The sequence below is a fragment of the Lutra lutra genome, chromosome 4 (assembly GCF_902655055.1).
Source record: "Lutra lutra chromosome 4, mLutLut1.2, whole genome shotgun sequence".
Classification (NCBI taxonomy): domain Eukaryota; kingdom Metazoa; phylum Chordata; class Mammalia; order Carnivora; family Mustelidae; genus Lutra; species Lutra lutra.
In genome coordinates this window covers 184,350-201,073 of record NC_062281.1, presented here as the reverse complement: position 1 = coordinate 201,073, position 16,724 = coordinate 184,350, and the positions used below count along the sequence as shown (strand labels likewise).

Here is a 16,724-nt window from a genome sequence, read left to right as displayed (position 1 = left end):
GGCTCTCTGCTCAGCCGGGAGCCTGCTTCCCTCTCTCACTCTCTCTCTCTGCCTGCCTCTCTGTCTACTTGTGATCTCTCTCTGTCAAATAAATAAATAAATAAAAATCTTAAAAAAAAAAAAAATACTCATTATAGTCACTGAAACCCAAACTGGGAAATACACCTTGAAAGTAGGACGCACGATCCCAAAGCTCACACTCCCGACAGGTGGTCCTCCTGCCCTCCCTCTGCAGAGCTACTGGCGCGCGGGATGTGCACAGACACAGCCGGATTTCAGAGCTGCTGAGCAGGCCAGCGTCATGCTTCTCGTTCGCCTGGTGCGGCTAAGAAAGGGATCCTCACCCTGACCTCTGCCATGGAGGCTCCGGACTGGAGTCTGAGCCTCCGGGGGTTATTTCTACTGAATTCTCGGTTGTATTGGGACATTTCAGTGAACAAATCACACTCAGAATTGAGAGAAAAAATGACTCCTCTAAGGCTGGAGGGCATGGAGTTCCGACCCAAGGGGACAAGGCCAGCAAGTGAGAACTTTGCTCGCGTCGCACAAGAGTGGCCAGCTCTGTTCCAATAAACTTTATTTGGTCACACTGAAATCTCATTTCAACAGAACTTTGAAATGTCACAAAATAGTCTTTTTTTCCCCCCACTTAAAAATGTAAAAACCCTTCTTAGCTTCTAAGCCTTTAAAGAGGTAAAGTGAGGTACATCAAAGTGTTAAAGAGTTTATTTGCACAAACGTGGGCTGGAACCAGGCAGTGCCCACCTAACAGTGAGTGCCGTGCCAGCAGGAGACGGGGAGAGTCTCACAAAGGAGACTGCTCATGGCTGTGATGGGCCGTTCTTAAACTTCATCCTCCCAGATGAGTGCACTTACAGGAATCGACTCTGGCCTACATTTTGGTCAGCCTGTGGAGCTCCCAAGGAATGAGAGCGACCCAGTCTAATAGCCTCCATGTTCCAGGCCCCGATCTAGGACCAGGTCAATCCAAAGAGAAAATCCAGGGGCCTGGGTGATTTACGTGGAAGCCTCTGGCCCTTTTTGGCTGGCCTGGAGCTGCTGGTAGAGGACAGCATCGTGCCCAGGTTGGAATTTGGAAGCCTTCATGTAACCTCCCACCCCTCTGTCCTATCACCACCCAGGAAGTGGCCGAGAGAGGATTCCTGTCGGGGGACGGCACAGTCAGTGGCCAACCTGCCCTCCTGAGCCATGTGGGGCCACAGTCCCTGGTCCTCTCGCACTGACCTTTCTGGACCCAAGTTCTGGGTGGAGCAGGGACAGCTGCAGAGGCAGTTACAGCTACTGAAATGGGCACAGTGGTTTCATCGTGCCCTGGCACCTGGAGAGGGAACACCTCCAAAGGTGTAGGTACAGTCTGGGGGCACAATCTTCACCCCGAGAACTAGTACTGCAGTCGGACATCACACCGGACTTTGTGCTTGGCTAACCAGCGGTGGCTGGTGATTGGGCTGAGATCCTGGTCCGTGTGCTAGAACAGAAACCCACACAGACCTGACCATCCCAAACTGCCAGAAGTTCTGGAACCTCCCACTGTGAACATAGGAACCAGCCCCTTTTTCCCGATACAAATCTATAACCTGCTATTGAGCTGCACAACACTTGGCCATCAAGGCTGCATCTCTGGGACCTACCCAGAGGCTTAGCCAGACTGGTGTGACGGTGACCCAAATCAAGTATTGCCATAAATCACGGAGCGACTGGCCTATGTCCCTTTGGTTACCAGCGGTGGCTGGTGATTGGGCTGAGATCCCGGTCCGTGTGCTAGAACAGAAACCACATGGACCTGACCATCCCAAACTATACGTGGGAGACATGGGCCTCTCCACCAGGACAGGGAGGAGGGCTCTTTGGCCCATGTTTTGTCTAAGTGGTAACTGGCAGTGACACCAATGACCGACAGGTCCTGCGTGAGTGGCAGCAGGTAGTAGCCAGTCTGAGTAAAATCTCTGGTCCCCTCAAACGCTGTCACAGTTGGTGACTCCAGGACCCTAGGGCAGGGCCACGATCCATACCGTCCTCAGTCTCATGCTGCTGGGAGCAGTCTGTCTCCATCTCCACCAGCCTCTGGGAAAAGGCAACAGGCCCACCTGTCTGCTTATAGACCCTCCCAGTTCTGGCAGTTTGTACAGCAGGACCAAGTCTGAGGAAGTCTGGGAAGCAGCAGGAAGGGTCACATCCTGGCCTCTGGAGGGCATCCACTGGGCTCCCATGAGCTCTTCCTGCTGAGGCCAGGTCTGCACTGGGTTTGGCTGGAGACGCTGGCTCGGGGGTCTCAGAGTTGGGTTGCGGGGGGGAGAGCTCTCACAGTTCAGTTCTTCCGATCATCCTGTAATGATGCTGGCAAGCAGAGAGACTCTGGATTTCAAGGACGATAACATCCCAGAGTCGCAGAATAGGTCCCACAATCACAACCTGGGCTTGGTTCCTGGAGTCCCGTGCTGATCCGAGCTCCTCTCTGCAGAGCCTGGTCCCCGGGGCCCTCTGGCGTATCCCCAGCTTGCTCTGGTGGGGCTGACTCGGAAGGAGTCAGGTGAAGAAGGCAAGAGAAGGGAGTTCTAGGCCCCTCGCTCTGGGCTTCCATGAGCACAAACAAACACATCCTGATTGCTGAAGGCAGTCTGAGGGGCCAGTGCTCAGGGGAGACACTTTGGGTAACTTCTAAGCTGTGTGGCGCTGCTCACAGGCCTTTTCCCATGATCTTCCTCATCCACAGGACCAAGGGTCTTCCCTCTGTGAATTCAAAACCCTACACATGTGCACCCTGACTCGAGGGACACAGGCTTTGCTGAGCGGGCTAAGGTCACACATTCCAGCAAAGGAACATCCACTTTATAGGAATTTGGACATTTTCTTTCCTAAGAGAGGAATTTGGACTCTCTCCCCACATTCTAAATTCTTAGTATAAATGATCCCATATAAAATAGGTAAAGTTAAGGCTGTAGGTTTATTCACACTTATACACATTTATAAAGGTAAGAGGTCTACCCCATGTGAATTTTCTGATGCTGAGTAAGCCTTGAGCTCCGATTAAAAGCTTTGCCACAATCGTTACATTTGTAAGGTTTCTCTCCGGTGTGGATTCTCTGATGTATAATGAGATGTGAGCGCCACCTGAATATTTTCTCACATTCATTACATTTATGCAGTTTCTTTACAGTATTGACTTTTTTACGGCTCACGTGGGTAGAAGCTTCCAGGGTATTCCCATACTCATGATACCACTGGGCCCGGGTGTGGATCCTCTGGTGCTCGATAAGATAGGAGCTCCGGCTGAAGGCTTTCCCACACTCACTGCATCCGTAGGGCTTCACTCCTGCATGGATTATCTGGTGCTGGAAAAGGGTTGAGTTTTGACTGAAGGCTTTCCCGCATTCAGTACACTTGTAGGGTCTCTCCCCAGTATGGACCCTCTGATGTATTGTGAGCTGTGTGCTCATACTGAAAGCTTTTCCGCATTCGAGGCACTCGTAGGGCTTCTCTCCCTTATGGATTCTCTGATGGTAAATGAGGCTTGAGCTCTGGCTGAAGGCTTTTCCACAGTCACTACACTCATAGGGCTTCTCTCCAGTGTGAATTCTCTGGTGCTGAATTAGGTGTGAGCCCTGGACAAAGCCTTTCCCACACTCCTCACACTTAAATGGTTTTTCTCCAGTGTGAGTTCTCTGATGGCGAATAAGTCGTGAGCTACAACCAAAGGCTTTTGCACACTTGTTGCATTTGTAAGGTTTCTCTCCGGTGTGGGTCAGCTGATGCTGACTAAGGCGAGACACCCACCTGAAGGCCTTCCCACACTCGTCACACTTAAACGGCTTCTCCGCAGGGTGGGTTCTCTGATGTGCAATGAGGCCGGGACCATCTGGGCTCCGTGGAAGTTGGGGTTTGTCCCCAGCGTGCATCCGCTGGTGCTGGGCCAGCGTTGAGCTCTGGCTGAAGGCCTTCCCACACTCCTGGCACTGGTAGGGTCTCTCCCCGGTATGGGTCCTCTGGTGTCTGACCAGCTGGGACTGCTGGCTGAAGGCCTTCCCACACTCCCGACAGCCATAGGGCCTCTCCCCTGTGTGGACCCTCTGGTGGTGGATGAGGCTGGAGCTCTGACCGAAGGCCTTTCCACACTCCTCACACCTGTAGGGCTTCTCTCCAGTATGAATTCTTTGATGCTGAATAAGTTTTGAGCTCAGACGAAAGGCTTTTCCACACTCGATGCATTTGAATGGCTTTTCTCCAGTGTGGATTCTCTGATGCTGATTAAGCTGTGAGCACAACCTGAAGACTTTCCCGCACTCCTCGCACTCATAGGGCTTCTCTCTGTGGCAGTTACTTCCATTTCTCCCCTGTAAACAATCGGGGAAATTTTTTTTGCACTCTGGACATCTACTAGTTTTTTTCTGTGTATTCATTCCTTGATGCAGAACAACGTCTGAAGTAGATCTAAAACTTGTACCACACGTGTCACATCTTCGGGATGTCCCCTCAGCAGCACCTCCTGGACTTCTGCCAGGCTGACCACCCAGGCCACCACTGCTCTCCAGCTCGCCACAACCCTGGGCACCCTCCTTGGCGAAGGTCTTCCTGGTAGCCACGGTCCCTGAGATCAAGTGCTTTTTCTGGAGGAGGGAGCCTGGCTTAGTCTCTGACCAGACCTCAGAATCACAGGTGTCTCTAAAGCTAGAAGTCTGAGGAAAACCCTGTGAGGGGCTTCTGACCAGCGCCACACAGGGTTCTGATCTTAGAACATCCACGTCCTCACAGGCCTGCTCAGTCACAATCCCAACCGCAGAATCTGAAAGGAACAGGAAAGAATGCCCCTTACCCCCTGTGCTTCGAGACGGGACAAACACCAGGGGTGGGGACAGGGGCTGCACACCATCCCTGGGAACCACACGCACTCCCTGCCAGAATGGGCCCCATCAAGCAAGGACACACCCACATGGAGAAACACTACCAGGAGTCATGCCTTTGACGGTTTTCAAAATTTGGTTTCATTAATACTTTTGCTTTATGCATTCATTCAACAACTGTGCACTCCTGCATGTGAGGATGTGAGGAGAGGGCCATCCTGTGGGGAACTGGGATGAGTGAAAATCCATAAAGACACAGTGAGCCCGACGGCCCAGCAAGTGTGGCCAGAGGCTCCTGGACCCAGAGGAGGTGGAGTGAGGGCAAGAGGGTTTGAAGACTTTGAGTTGGGGGACAGGCAGGCTTGGAGGAAAATAAGGCCGGACGGCTGCTGAGGGGCAGAGCAGGGGTGAGCCTGAGGAGCCGGCTGGGGCTCTGAGTGGGACCCCAGGCCTGATTTCTGCTTTCTCCAGCCACTGCCAAGCCACCCTGATGCAGCCCTGCCCGTGCACAACCACTGCTTGTGGCCCTCGGCTTACAGGAGGCCACACCCAGGGGTCCTACTGCTTTCTTGTTCCCTTGGGGTTCTGGAGGCTCCAGCTACCCCGGCCTGCCCCCCATGAGGCTTCCCAACATCCATCCACCTTCCTTTTGGACTCTCCAAGTACGTGTCAGGCTGTCTCCTACTCTGTAGTCCTAGAGAGCACCTTGGCCATGTCAGACACCTCTGTGGTGTCCGTGATCACGCCCAGGGTCATAACTCGCATCACAACCAACTTCGTAACCAGTGTGACGACCAGTTACGAGCAGCTCATTACTACCCCACAGCAAAATCCTCCAGGGCCCAGTTCTAGGGCTCTTGGTGGTTCCTAACAACGGCACCGTCTCCAGCTCCAGGGATCCGCAGTTCGTGGGCGGGCCCAGGTGAGCCAAAGGCCATCCCACACAGACCATCTTCGGTGGCTAAGGAACACTTAGTTCCGCCGTTTCTTGATGAATCTTCATGACGATCCAGTGAGGTAAGCAGCAGGGGAATCACCACCCCACAGTAAGGACTCTGGGGTTCCTCAGCCACACAGCTCATGAGACCATCGGGAATGGACCCAGCTGTTCCCCCAACACCTGCCCTTTTGACCTCTCTGTGTCCTTATGAAACGGGGCATCCCCTGCCTGGTCCTCGATGCACAACCACACACCCTTCCACAAGGCAGGACTGGCCGTGGGGTGCTGGCCCATTCCACCCTCTGCCCAGGCCTCCCTGACGGGGAGATGAGCAGATAGACAAGTACCGCTCTCCGCTGCCTCCTGCTGGAAAGCAGAGGCCTCTACGGACACCAGGGAAGAACATGGTGATGTCTCTAGTGGTGGGACTGGGACCTCCTGCTTACAAGAGGAAAAGGGATAACCCCATGTGGCTAAGCAGCCTCAAAGCCATGGACCTCGCGGGTGTCGGCCTCCATCTGGTTCCCTAGAACCGAGTCTGAGAAGCCTCCCCACACAGCAGGCCCCAGCACCAGCCTCAGGGACTTCCTTGCATATGCTCCCTCTCTTCAGAAGTGGTTTTCCCTCAGAGAACAGGTGTGTGTGTGTCCCTGCAGGCTGGGGACAGGTGTGCAGCTCTGCACCCTGCTACCACTCTGGGCCACACCTCGGTTGTCTGCTGGATGAGACAGGCACAAGTAACACCTCTGGGCACGTACATTTTCTAGCGCGCTCCACACGCTTCCATCGGCGAGGCCGCGCTCCTGCCCTGTGCTCTTAGGCCCAAGAGCAGGTCTCTATCTCCTTGGGGGGTGTTTTCTTTGCTGCTGCCTCGTCACCATTAAAAACCATTTGCTGCACATAAAGCCCTGAACTACCCCATTCTGCCAGCTCCAGCTAGCTTTTCTGCCATGGTACCCCTTCGAAATCTCCCCTCCACCTTGGAGATACTCAATGGTGGCTGGGTTTTAACTGGGCTAGTCTACAGCTCTACCCTCTTCCCAGGAAAGGGGCCTCAAGCGGAAAGCCGGGCCTTCAGTTATAGAGCCAAGGATGCTGGGGGCTGGGATCAGGGTTTCCAACACAGCTGCCCAACCGCTGCCACCTTCCACACAACTAAGTGTGTGACGATGCTTTACGGAGACTTGGTAACCTGCTGTAAGGACAACTCCAGGCCCTCCCAGGCAGGAAGCACACAGTCTGATGCTCCAACCTGCTTCCAGCCAGCCAGGGATCAGAGCACGTGGTGCCAGGCCCTGCTCCACTGTGGCAGTGACCGTGGGACACGGCAGTGAGCAAGGACTCCTTTCTGTGGTGAAGATACACGCCATCACAGTGCCCGAACCGAAGGCAACATGTCTGCCAGGGAGGGCCAGATAAGGCTGGGGGCACTGTCATCTCCTCAGCGAAGCCCAGTGGGAGCCAACACTGTGAGGTGACAGATGCCCCTGTTATGGGCTGACTGTGCCCCCCGCCGAAACCAGGACCTCAGAATATAACCTGATTTGTAAACAGGACTGTTGAGACAGTGTTAGTTAAGATGAGGTTGCACTGAAGAAAGTACAGGCCTAACCCGGTACAACGGTCCCTTCCAAGAAGACACGGGGAGGCCAGGTGATGATGGAGGCAGACCCTGGAGTGACATGGACACAAGCCAAAGAACACCTGGGGGCACCAGAAGCTGGAGGAGCTAGGAAGGGTCATCCCCTCTGGGTATCACAGGGGACAGGAAGTTGCTGATGCCTGGATTTTGGATGTCTGGCTTCCAGAACCGCGAGACGATGAAATCTCTGTGGTTTCAGGCCTCAGTCTGTGGCACTTTGTTCCAGGAGCCCCAGGGCACTACCACTGCCCTGAAGCCTGATCTGAGAGGCCCCAAGAAGTTCTGGAGGGAGCTGTTGGTGAGAGGGAGGGAACTGACATTCGCCTGAAAAGCTGCTAAGAATCAAACTTGGTGGTTCCCATGGATCCATACCTTTGCTTAATAAGAACATTAGTAAAATTAGAAACTGAACAACCAACTGTTTTTGCTGTGACACGCAAGAATTTCACGTCCCTGCTTTTCTGTAGTTGTCTCTCCCCATGCAACTCCATGATGGTGATGCTTCTGTCAGTGGGCCCACTTGTGGCCCCATGTTCACAGGCATCCCAGCATGCCTGCATGGCCAGTCCCTGGGGTCCATCTCCAGCTTCCCACCCTCTCAGCCCTTGCTGGGCATGGGTTCTCTGAACACCTCCTCACCTGCTCCCAGAAGCTTCTTAAGCCTGAGCCTCACCTGTAAGGAAGGTTCTTGCCCCTTCTCTCCCCTCGACTCCCTTCAGGTCAAGGACCCATGGCTCCTGCCCCTGCTCCAGCCGGGAGATCAGTTCAGGCTTGAAGACCAGGAATCCTGCTGTGGGGATGACAAGAGAAGGGGACTGTGTCAGTATGGCTGAGGGTACAGCACAGGGCCCAGCACCCTTGGTTTCCAGGAGTAAAGAGGCAGGGAGCTACTGCAGCACAGGGAGAGCCTCCGAAGGGAGCATCGGGGTAAGGTTCTGAACACAGTGGCCCTCTCTGGCCAGATCAGTCCAGCTCCTGAGGTTTGACAGTGAGCGCCTGGATTCTCAGCCCATCCCCGTCCACAGCAGGGCCAGGATCCTCAGGGGATCTGACACCAGAGAGTCTGCAAAGAGCAGGCCAGCTCTAGCCTAGGGAGAAAGCAGTCAGACACGGCCAGCACTTCCCTCAGCGGAGATGGACTATCCCCCAGTTCAGAGCTCAAACATTCCGGGGGTACGAGTGGCCAAGAAACAAGAAAAAAAAAAAATAAATAAACCAACAGATGAACAGATTTTAATTCAGAAGGTGCTGAAGTCTGACCCTCACCGGGCTGCCCTTGCTTCATGTCCTCGTGCCAATCTGCGGGGGCCTCAGCAGACTACAGTGGCACCCACCTTCCAGGGCCAGCAGCCCCCACACTGGGGGGGGGGGGCAGCGCTGTGGTGTCCTCCCAGCCCATTCAAGGGCTGAGTAAACCCTGTGGTCAGGGCTTCCCTCAGGTAACTGGCTGTGGGGATGGAGGAGGGCAGGCAGGGAGCCCATGGGTGAAGGCCTCATGTGTACACGGGACCCCATGCTCAGCGGGAAACACTGTTCTCTCCAAGTACACGTGGGGATGTTCACAAAGAAACACCCTTGGGGTGCTTCAGCTATGAAGGGGGTCATGGCCCCATTCAAGGACACTACCACACTGTGCCCCAACCAAAATGCAACTGGATATGAAGGTAAGCACAGGTACCTCGAAACTATTAGCTACCTGAAAACTGAGTAATAAATCACGACATGGCAGCTATATTTACTATCAAACTTGCGGGATGAAGTTTAAGTACTACTTACACATAAACTTTTTCATTTTTAAATACATTTACTAGACGGGGCGCCTGGGTGGCTCAGTGGATTAAGCCGCTGCCTTCAGCTCAGGTCATGATCTCAGGGTCCTGGGATCGATTCCCGCATCGGACTCTCTGCTCAGCAGGGTGCCTGCTTCCCTCTCTCTCTCTCTCTCTCTCTGCCTGCCTCTCCATCTACTTGTGATCTCTCTCTGTCAAATAAATAAATAAAATCTTTTAAAAAAAATAAATAAATACATTTACTAGAAATGAAAATGGTAAAACACAAATGAGGTAAATATCAAATTCAAGAAGTTGGGGGCAAATCAACACAACAAACCCATATAAGGAGGAAGAAAATATCCGTGGGGCAGGATTCAAGGATTAGAGAACAAAGGCACCCACATCCCCCACTGCAAAGGAAGATCAGCAAAACCAGACACTGGTTCTTTGGAAAGACGAAAATGACAGTTTCATGGCAAAACCAATCAAGGTCAACACGGTTAAAAAAATACACCAGGGAAATAACTACACATGTAATGGAGACTAAAAATAAAGAGCAAACAGATGGTAAAGCAATTCAACATCTAAACGAACACATCAACTTGTAATGTGACACATAAATGAGAAAATTAGCACAAAAGGAAATTCATAAACTTAACAGACTCTTAGTCACTAAAAAAACAAACGCCAGCACAAAACCTTCCTTGCCCAAGGGCCCTAGGCCCAGAGGGTTTTACACGAGAGTTCTACCAATAACTGCAATTCCACATACATAAATTCTTCCAGAAATTAAAAAGATGCCCTGTTCATCTTATGAAACTGATATGCCAACTGCCATTTGCCAAAAATATGTAAGAACAATTCACAAAAATAAACAAATTAGGTCCAATTCACTATGAACACGGATGAAAAATCTGAAATACCACCTGAGTCCAAAATGGTATCAAAGTTTATATGTAAAGTATAATTTAAGTAGGGTTTATTCCAGAAATAAAACAAAATGTCTATATAATTTACTAGACTAATAAACTTAAAAAGAATATACAAATTCTCAACTGATGCAAAAAAGAATTTGAAATTCAATGTGCTTGCTTTTTCTTTTTTAAGCTTTATTTTTTAAGTAATCTCTACACCCAACATGTGGCTTGAACTCACAACCCCAAGATCAGGGAGTTGCATGCGCCACCGACTGGCTCTGCCAGGCACCCGCCCAATGTACTTGTTTATGATTAAAAAGAAAATTCCTCAGCTACTTTCTTCTGATTTTATTTTTTTAAAGATTTTATTTATTTATTTGACACACAGACAGAGGTCACAAGCAGGCAGAGAGGCAGGCAGAGAGAGGAGGAAGCAGGCTCCCTGCTGAGCAGAGAGCCTGATGCGGGACTCGATCCCAGGACCCTGAAATCACGACCTGAGCTGAAGACAAGGGCTTAACCCACTGAGCCACCCAGACACCCTCTTCTGATTTTAATTAGATGTGTTCTTATTATTTTTTTTCTAAAGAAGAGGTTTTTATTTTTTTGTCATTTCTTAAAATTTTTTTAAAGTGATCTCCACACCCAACGTGGGGCTCAAACTTACATCCCTGAGATCAAGAATTCACTCCACCAAGTGAGCCAGCCAGGCGCCCCTAGAAGTATTCCCTTTAAAATGAGGAACCAACAGGCCTGCCCACAGCAGTCCTGTCTACAGCACTAGGGCTCTGGCCCCAGCTAAAAGCTGGGATCCTGTGGGACCAAGAGGGAAAACATCACCCTCCCAGTCGCAGGCTCCTCCTCCTAGAATCCAGCACCAGACTAGCAGCAAGTTCAACAAAGTTGCCAAGTACAAGACCAACCCTCCAAAACCAACAGCATTTCATACAGCAACAATAACCAGTTAAAAGCATAGCAACATTGGGGCCCCTGGGTGGTTCAGTGGGTTAAAGCCTCGCCTTCCGCTCAGGTCATGATCCCTGAGACCCACATCGGGCTCTCTGCTCAGAGGAGAGCCTGCTTCCTCCTCTCTCTGCCTGCCTCTCTGCCTACTTGTGTTCTCTGTCAAATAAATAAATAAAATCTTTAAAAATATATGTAGAGAGAGCAACATGAAGAGATACATGGACAAAACAACCAAAACCAAAGCATGAGTAAGTACTAGACCACTCTGGAGAAAATCCCAGCACACAGAAGGTAAATGGGATAAATGGAGACACATTCCATGGTCTTGGGTGGCAATATTTAATATGAGAAAGAGGTCAGCTCTTCTCTTGTGAATCACGCCCCCAAAAAATGTCAGTTTCAAGAACTGAAAAACTCAAACTTACTCTAAGTTTATATGAAAGAATTACCCCACTACCCACGAATAGGTGTGAAGTTTTAAAAAGAACAGAAGGGGGGGCGCCTGGGTGGCTCAGTGGGTTGGGCCGCTGCCTTCGGCTCGGGTCGTGATCTCAGAGTCCTGGGATCGAGCCCCGCATCGGGCTCTCTGCTTGGCGGGGAGCCTGCTTCCTCCTCTCTCTCTGCCTGCCTCTCTGCCTGCTTGTGATCTCTCTGTCAAATAAATAAATGAAATCTTTAAAAAAAAAAAAAAAAAAAAAAAAAGAACAGAAGGGGAAGCTGTCCCACCAGGCATTAAGACACACTACAAGGCCAACTCAGAAACAGTGTCACACGCAGGAGACAGGCAGGGCCCTCTACAATCAATGGAAAAGGTTGGAGTCCTACGTTAACTCCAGACACACACGTGGACCCCAGACCTAAACAAGAAAGACAAACTATAAAATCCACAGGAGAACATACAGATTGTCTCTATGACCTTGGAGTAGGAAAGAACTTTTAAATAAAATTTCAAAGGTACAACCCATAAAGCAAAAACAAATGGACTTAATTTCATTAAGCTCTGACCCCACGAAGTTAACAAACAGGATGGAAAAAGTTATTTATAATGCACAGAACTCACTGTCACACCTCTCAGGGTAAGCTCCTGACCTAGAAAGACCCATGGCCCACATTACCCCTCAGCCTGGCTAAATGGGTGCTGACCAGTGATGTGGGGGAGGGAGTCCCAAGATGCAGCCTCACCTAGTCCAGCCACACTGCTGTGGTTCTCCAGCATTACCTCCTTGTAGAGGGCCCTCTGACCAGGGTCCAGACACTGCCACTCCTCCCTCGAGAAGTGTACGGCCACATCACCGAACGTCACAGCCTCCTGAAAAGACATACACCAGCACCCCAGCGAACCCTGAGTGCCAGCCCCACTCTGGCTCCACCTCATGGTGTGTCTCAGGCACAGGCACCACAGGGCTGGACGAGACCGTCACCAGGCCCCTTTGGCTCTAAAAACTGAGAGAGGGGCAGTATGGAGAAGGAGGCAGCCAGATCCTGGTGATCTACAAACCTCCCCCCTTAAGGGCCTCTGGCAGGCCCCAGTCTGGGCAGGGGTCTGCTCACTCCCTTGAGGGTGGGCATGCCTGAGCCTGGCAAGGGCCAGAGGGCCCAGTTGAGGGTCTAGGACCAGGCCCAGGGGCAGGGTGGGTTCCCACGGGAAAGGTAGGGGCCCTCACAAGACAAGTGAGGGAATGGAGGCAGGCAGACTCCTACCATGAGGCTCGGTGAGTGGGCGTCCATGTGTCCAGGCCGCGCAACCTGCTGGCAGTTATGAAAGGGTCAGAGGTCAGGTGCCGGAGGACCCCTATCCCTGAATAAGGGTACTGTGTTCCCTTTTACCTCTAACCCCAGTGTTCTTCAGCAGGGACATACGGTGGAGCCCAAGTGGCCGCAGCTCGTGAGCATCTGCCCCCGGAAGCTCCCTTCCTCTTTCCGCGTGTGAGGTGCGTGAGTCACTACACAGACATAGGGCGGGCGGGGGCGGGGGGCTGCCGCCTCCGCCAGGTCCCGACTAGGCACGCAGGGGATGCGGCCATGCACAGGCATGAGAACCTGCCTTCAGGAAGCGGACTGAGGAGTGAAATTCCGTGTCCGGGCCTCGGCGGGAGAAACTCCGAAGCCTCTCAACTGGGAAACTCGGGTTTCCTTTGATGGATCCGGTCCCAGAGGCGCCAACCAGACCGCGGGGAGGGCGGTGCGGAGGGCGCCAAAGGCAGCGGGGGAGGCGGTGGTGCGGCCGGAGGACGCGGCCGGAACAGACCGCAGGAAGAAGCGGGGCGGGACGGAACCCCGCGGCCCGCATGAACCTGCTATGCCCCCAGGTCTGAGAAGCGGCTTCCTGCGGGAGCTCCTGGCTCAGAAAGTGGCTCGTGGCCGGCTGCCCAGGCTGCGGGTCCAGGGAAGATGACCCGGGCAGCAGTGACCCCCTCGCCCAGCAGGGACGCGGTCCCCAGCAGAGGAGAGCAGGCCGAGCGGCAGCCAGAACTCGGGGACGCAGAAAGCCCACCGCGCCCACGGCACAGCCCCTCCGGCCGCCGCCGCTAGCGTCGGGTCTTTCACGGGCCGCAAACGGGGGAAAGAGGACCCGAGAGGCGGTGGCTCCGCGGGAAGGGGTACCCCGCGCGGAGCACGCCGAGACCTGGGGGGAAAGCCGCGGGAGGAGCCCGCCGCCAGCACCGCGCTACGCGGCCGGGCCTGCGGGACTCGGCCTCATGCCTCCCGCCGCCGCGGGCCACGACGGCCGCAGCTCGACCACCCCCCGCGCCAGGCGCCCACGGCGTCCCCAAGCCGCTCGCGCCACCCGCGCTCCCCCGCAGTGCCGAAGGGCGGCCGGACGCGGGGGTCGGCCAGCTGCCACTCCGCCCGAGCCCGAGCAGCGCAGAAGCCGCCTGGCCCCGAGTCCGCGCCGGACGCGCCCACTCACCCTCCCAGCGGACCGCCCGAGGCTCCGAACGCGCGACAAAACCGGAAACGGGCCTTCGACGCACGCTCCCGCTCTGTCTCACAGACTTCCGGCCTCTCTGGGCGGCTCGGAGGCTCGGTCGTCTCCGTGGTTCCCAGCCTCGCGGCCCACGTGCGAGAGAAGGGGCGGGGCCAGAGCGCCGCCGAAAGGACCGGACCGTGGGCGGGGCCAATGGAGGGGCGGGGCCAAAGTGGAGAGAGGGGCAGGGCCAGGGTCTCGCAGCCCCGGGAGGCGAAGGACCCGCGGTCCAGAGGGCGGAGCCGACCAGGGCGAAGCAGGTGGAAAACCAGCAGGTTGCCCCGGCCGGGCCCCGCCTACGTCGGGTCCCCGCACCGCGTCTGTGCCGGGGCTTTTCTACGGAAGCTCCGGCTGGGCACGTTCCGGGCAGCGGAGACGCCCCGGCCAGGGGCGCAGAGGGCACTGGGGAGCGGCCAGCGGGGGAGGAGGGCGGAGAAGCCGAGGGGAGACGGCCGCTGTGTTCTGGGTGGGTGGGGGTCTTGGTCTAGGCAGAGGGCACCGTTGGGACTGGGCGGGGGGCGCGCAGGGCACCTACAGCCGAGCTGAGGCGCCCCGGAGGCGGGAAGGACGGGCCAGAGAATGCACAGAACTTTCCCGGGGAGGGGGGCACCTAACGCCGGACTGGTCGCTGACCCAGATCCTGGGGTCCCCGACAGCCGCGGTGAAATGTGGCGCACACCCGGCGAAGGAGATGGGCGGAGTCAACTCCCCCTCCCCAGCTCCGAGGGGTGGTCCTAGGGGAAAAGGGCCTGGCCGGGTGCTCCGGAGAGCCTTTCCCGCTCGCGCGGTCGGCTTGTGTCAAAACTCTGAAGGGTGTTTGCTATGTCTGGGAATGACTCTGGATCTAGGCCTGCTGGGCTGGAAAGCTGGTGGGAAGAACCAATAGACCCAAGGGCCATGCAGAGAAGCAGAATTTTCCTGATCCCCTGACCATGGAAATGCTGCCTGAGGAGGTCAGGAGTTGAAAGTCAGTGCCAAGAGGGCCTGAAGAGGTGGGTGGCAGGGCCTCGAGGTGACAGGGCCTGTGCTCAGCACCCCCTGGGCTCTCCCTCTGCACCGGGACCTTCCTGAGTGAGGCTCCACCTCCTCCCGCTCCCTTCTGACTCCTTTTCTCCTACTCAGACCCAAGTCCCTCAAAGGCAGAGCCTGTGATGTTTCCATCTCTTTCTCCTGTGCTCAACTAGAATCCCATGTTCAATAGAAACTTGTTTAAAAAACTGAGCTTTCAGCTCAGGTCATGGTCATAGGGTCCTGGGATGGAGCCCCCATCATCGGGCTCTCTGCTCAGCGGGGAGAGTCTGCCCCCCCCCACCTACTTGGGATCTGTCTGTCAAATAAATAAAATCTTTTTAAAAAAATTAAAAACTGACTAAACTCTGAGTCAGCAATCTTACTTTTCCCTAAAGGAACATGAAAGTTGAAAAACAGGATTTCTAGAAAGGAAATGGATTTCTTTAACGGGAGTTCAAGCTTAATTGGGATGGACCTCAAATATGGAAAATATGGCTGAAGTAGGACTCAGAGATACGCCTTTTAAAACATTCACTTTACCAGATGTTACTGATACTTTTAGATTCTTTTCCAAGAGGAAAGCTGCTTCCTGTTAGTGTCGATTTGAACACTGCAAGCTCAAAAAAAAGTCAGGCCTCCTACCCATGAGGATGGTTACTGTCAAAGCGACAGGAAGCAAGTATTGACAAGGATGCGAAGAAAGGCAGCCCTCGTGCCCCGCTGGCGAGTGTGCCACTGGTGCAGCCAGTGTGGAAACCAGTGTGGAGGTTCGGCAGAAATTAAACACAACTACTCTGTGGCCCAGCAATTCCACCACTGGGCATATACACAACGGGACCGGAAGCAGGATCTCGAAGACATGTCTGTACGCCCATGTTCATAGTGTATTACTTGTAACAGCTGAAAGGTGGGAGCAACACAAGTGTCCACAACGGGTGAGTGGGTCGGCACGATGCGTTCCTTCCGTACGAGATCCCTCAATCTTCTAACAAGGAATCTGTCACGTGCGGCAGTATCAATGAACCTGGAGGACATTAAACTCTGAAATAAGCCAGTCACAAAAGGACAGACACTGTTGAGGTCACTCAGATGAGGCACCTGGAGTAGTCAAACTTGAAGAGACAGAACGTAGAATGGTAGTTGCCAGGATCTGGGAGAAGGGGAGACAGGGAGTTATTGTTCAGTGGGGACAGAGTTTTGGTTTTGCAAGATGAACAGAATTCTCAGGTTGGATGGTTGTGATGATTGCACAATATGAATGACCTGATGCCACCAAACTGTGCATGTAGGAATGGTTAAGTTGGTAAATTATTACGTTATGCATATTTTACCACGGTAAAAAAAAAAAAAAAAAAGGAAATTGGAGACGGGTGCCTGGTTGGCTCAGTGGGTTAAGCCTTCAGCTCAGGTCATGATCTCAGGGTCCTGGGATCCAGCCCCGCATCAGGCTCTCTGCTCGGAGAGAGACTCTGAGCACTGACTCCCAGCCTTGCCACATCACCCACACTCCTCATTTCTCCTGGCGCCTCTGCCTGGCCCCTCCTTGAAAGCTGGCCTCCAGGCCATCGGCACCATCCACTGAGCACCTGTGCAAACACACCCCACTTCCAGCGACCCTTCTGCCTGGCATGGCCACTCCTGGGAGCCAG

General features: G+C 53.8%; 1 protein-coding gene across 9 annotated transcripts; it reads right to left on the bottom strand.

Moving 5' to 3' along the window:
• Positions 1–560: 560 nt before the first annotated feature.
• Positions 561–14,093, bottom strand: ZNF7 (zinc finger protein 7). Of its 9 annotated transcripts, none has more exons than XM_047726877.1 (5): positions 14,008–14,093; positions 12,798–12,842; positions 12,279–12,405; positions 8,115–8,231; positions 561–4,801 (listed from the first exon to the last, which is right to left on the bottom strand). In XM_047726877.1, the coding sequence occupies exons 2-5, from the start codon at positions 12,822–12,824 to the stop codon at positions 3,003–3,005; spliced, it is 2,070 nt and encodes a 689-aa protein (XP_047582833.1). In that variant the 5' UTR covers positions 12,825–12,842; positions 14,008–14,093; the 3' UTR covers positions 561–3,002. The 9 variants fall into 9 exon arrangements, with proteins under 9 accessions (XP_047582833.1, XP_047582835.1, XP_047582834.1 ...); XM_047726879.1 differs by having other exon boundaries at positions 12,798–12,845; positions 14,008–14,034; XM_047726878.1 differs by lacking the exon at positions 14,008–14,093 and adding an exon at positions 12,924–13,977 and having other exon boundaries at positions 12,798–12,845.
• Positions 14,094–16,724: the final 2,631 nt, after the last annotated feature.

Bases quoted from the DNA above. Each gene is read 5' to 3' on its own strand.
- ZNF7 (XM_047726872.1), bottom strand. From the start codon at position 12,471: ATGAGGTGGAGCCAGAGTGGGGCTGGCACTCAGGGTTCGCTGGGGTGC. The intron at 8,232-12,278 runs GTGAGGCTGCAT...TCATCCCCACAG, and splicing joins CAGCAGTGTGGCTGGACTAG to CAGGATTCCTGGTCTTCAAG. The intron at 4,802-8,114 runs GTGAGGCTCAGG...TGTTCCTTTCAG, and splicing joins GGCAAGAACCTTCCTTACAG to ATTCTGCGGTTGGGATTGTG.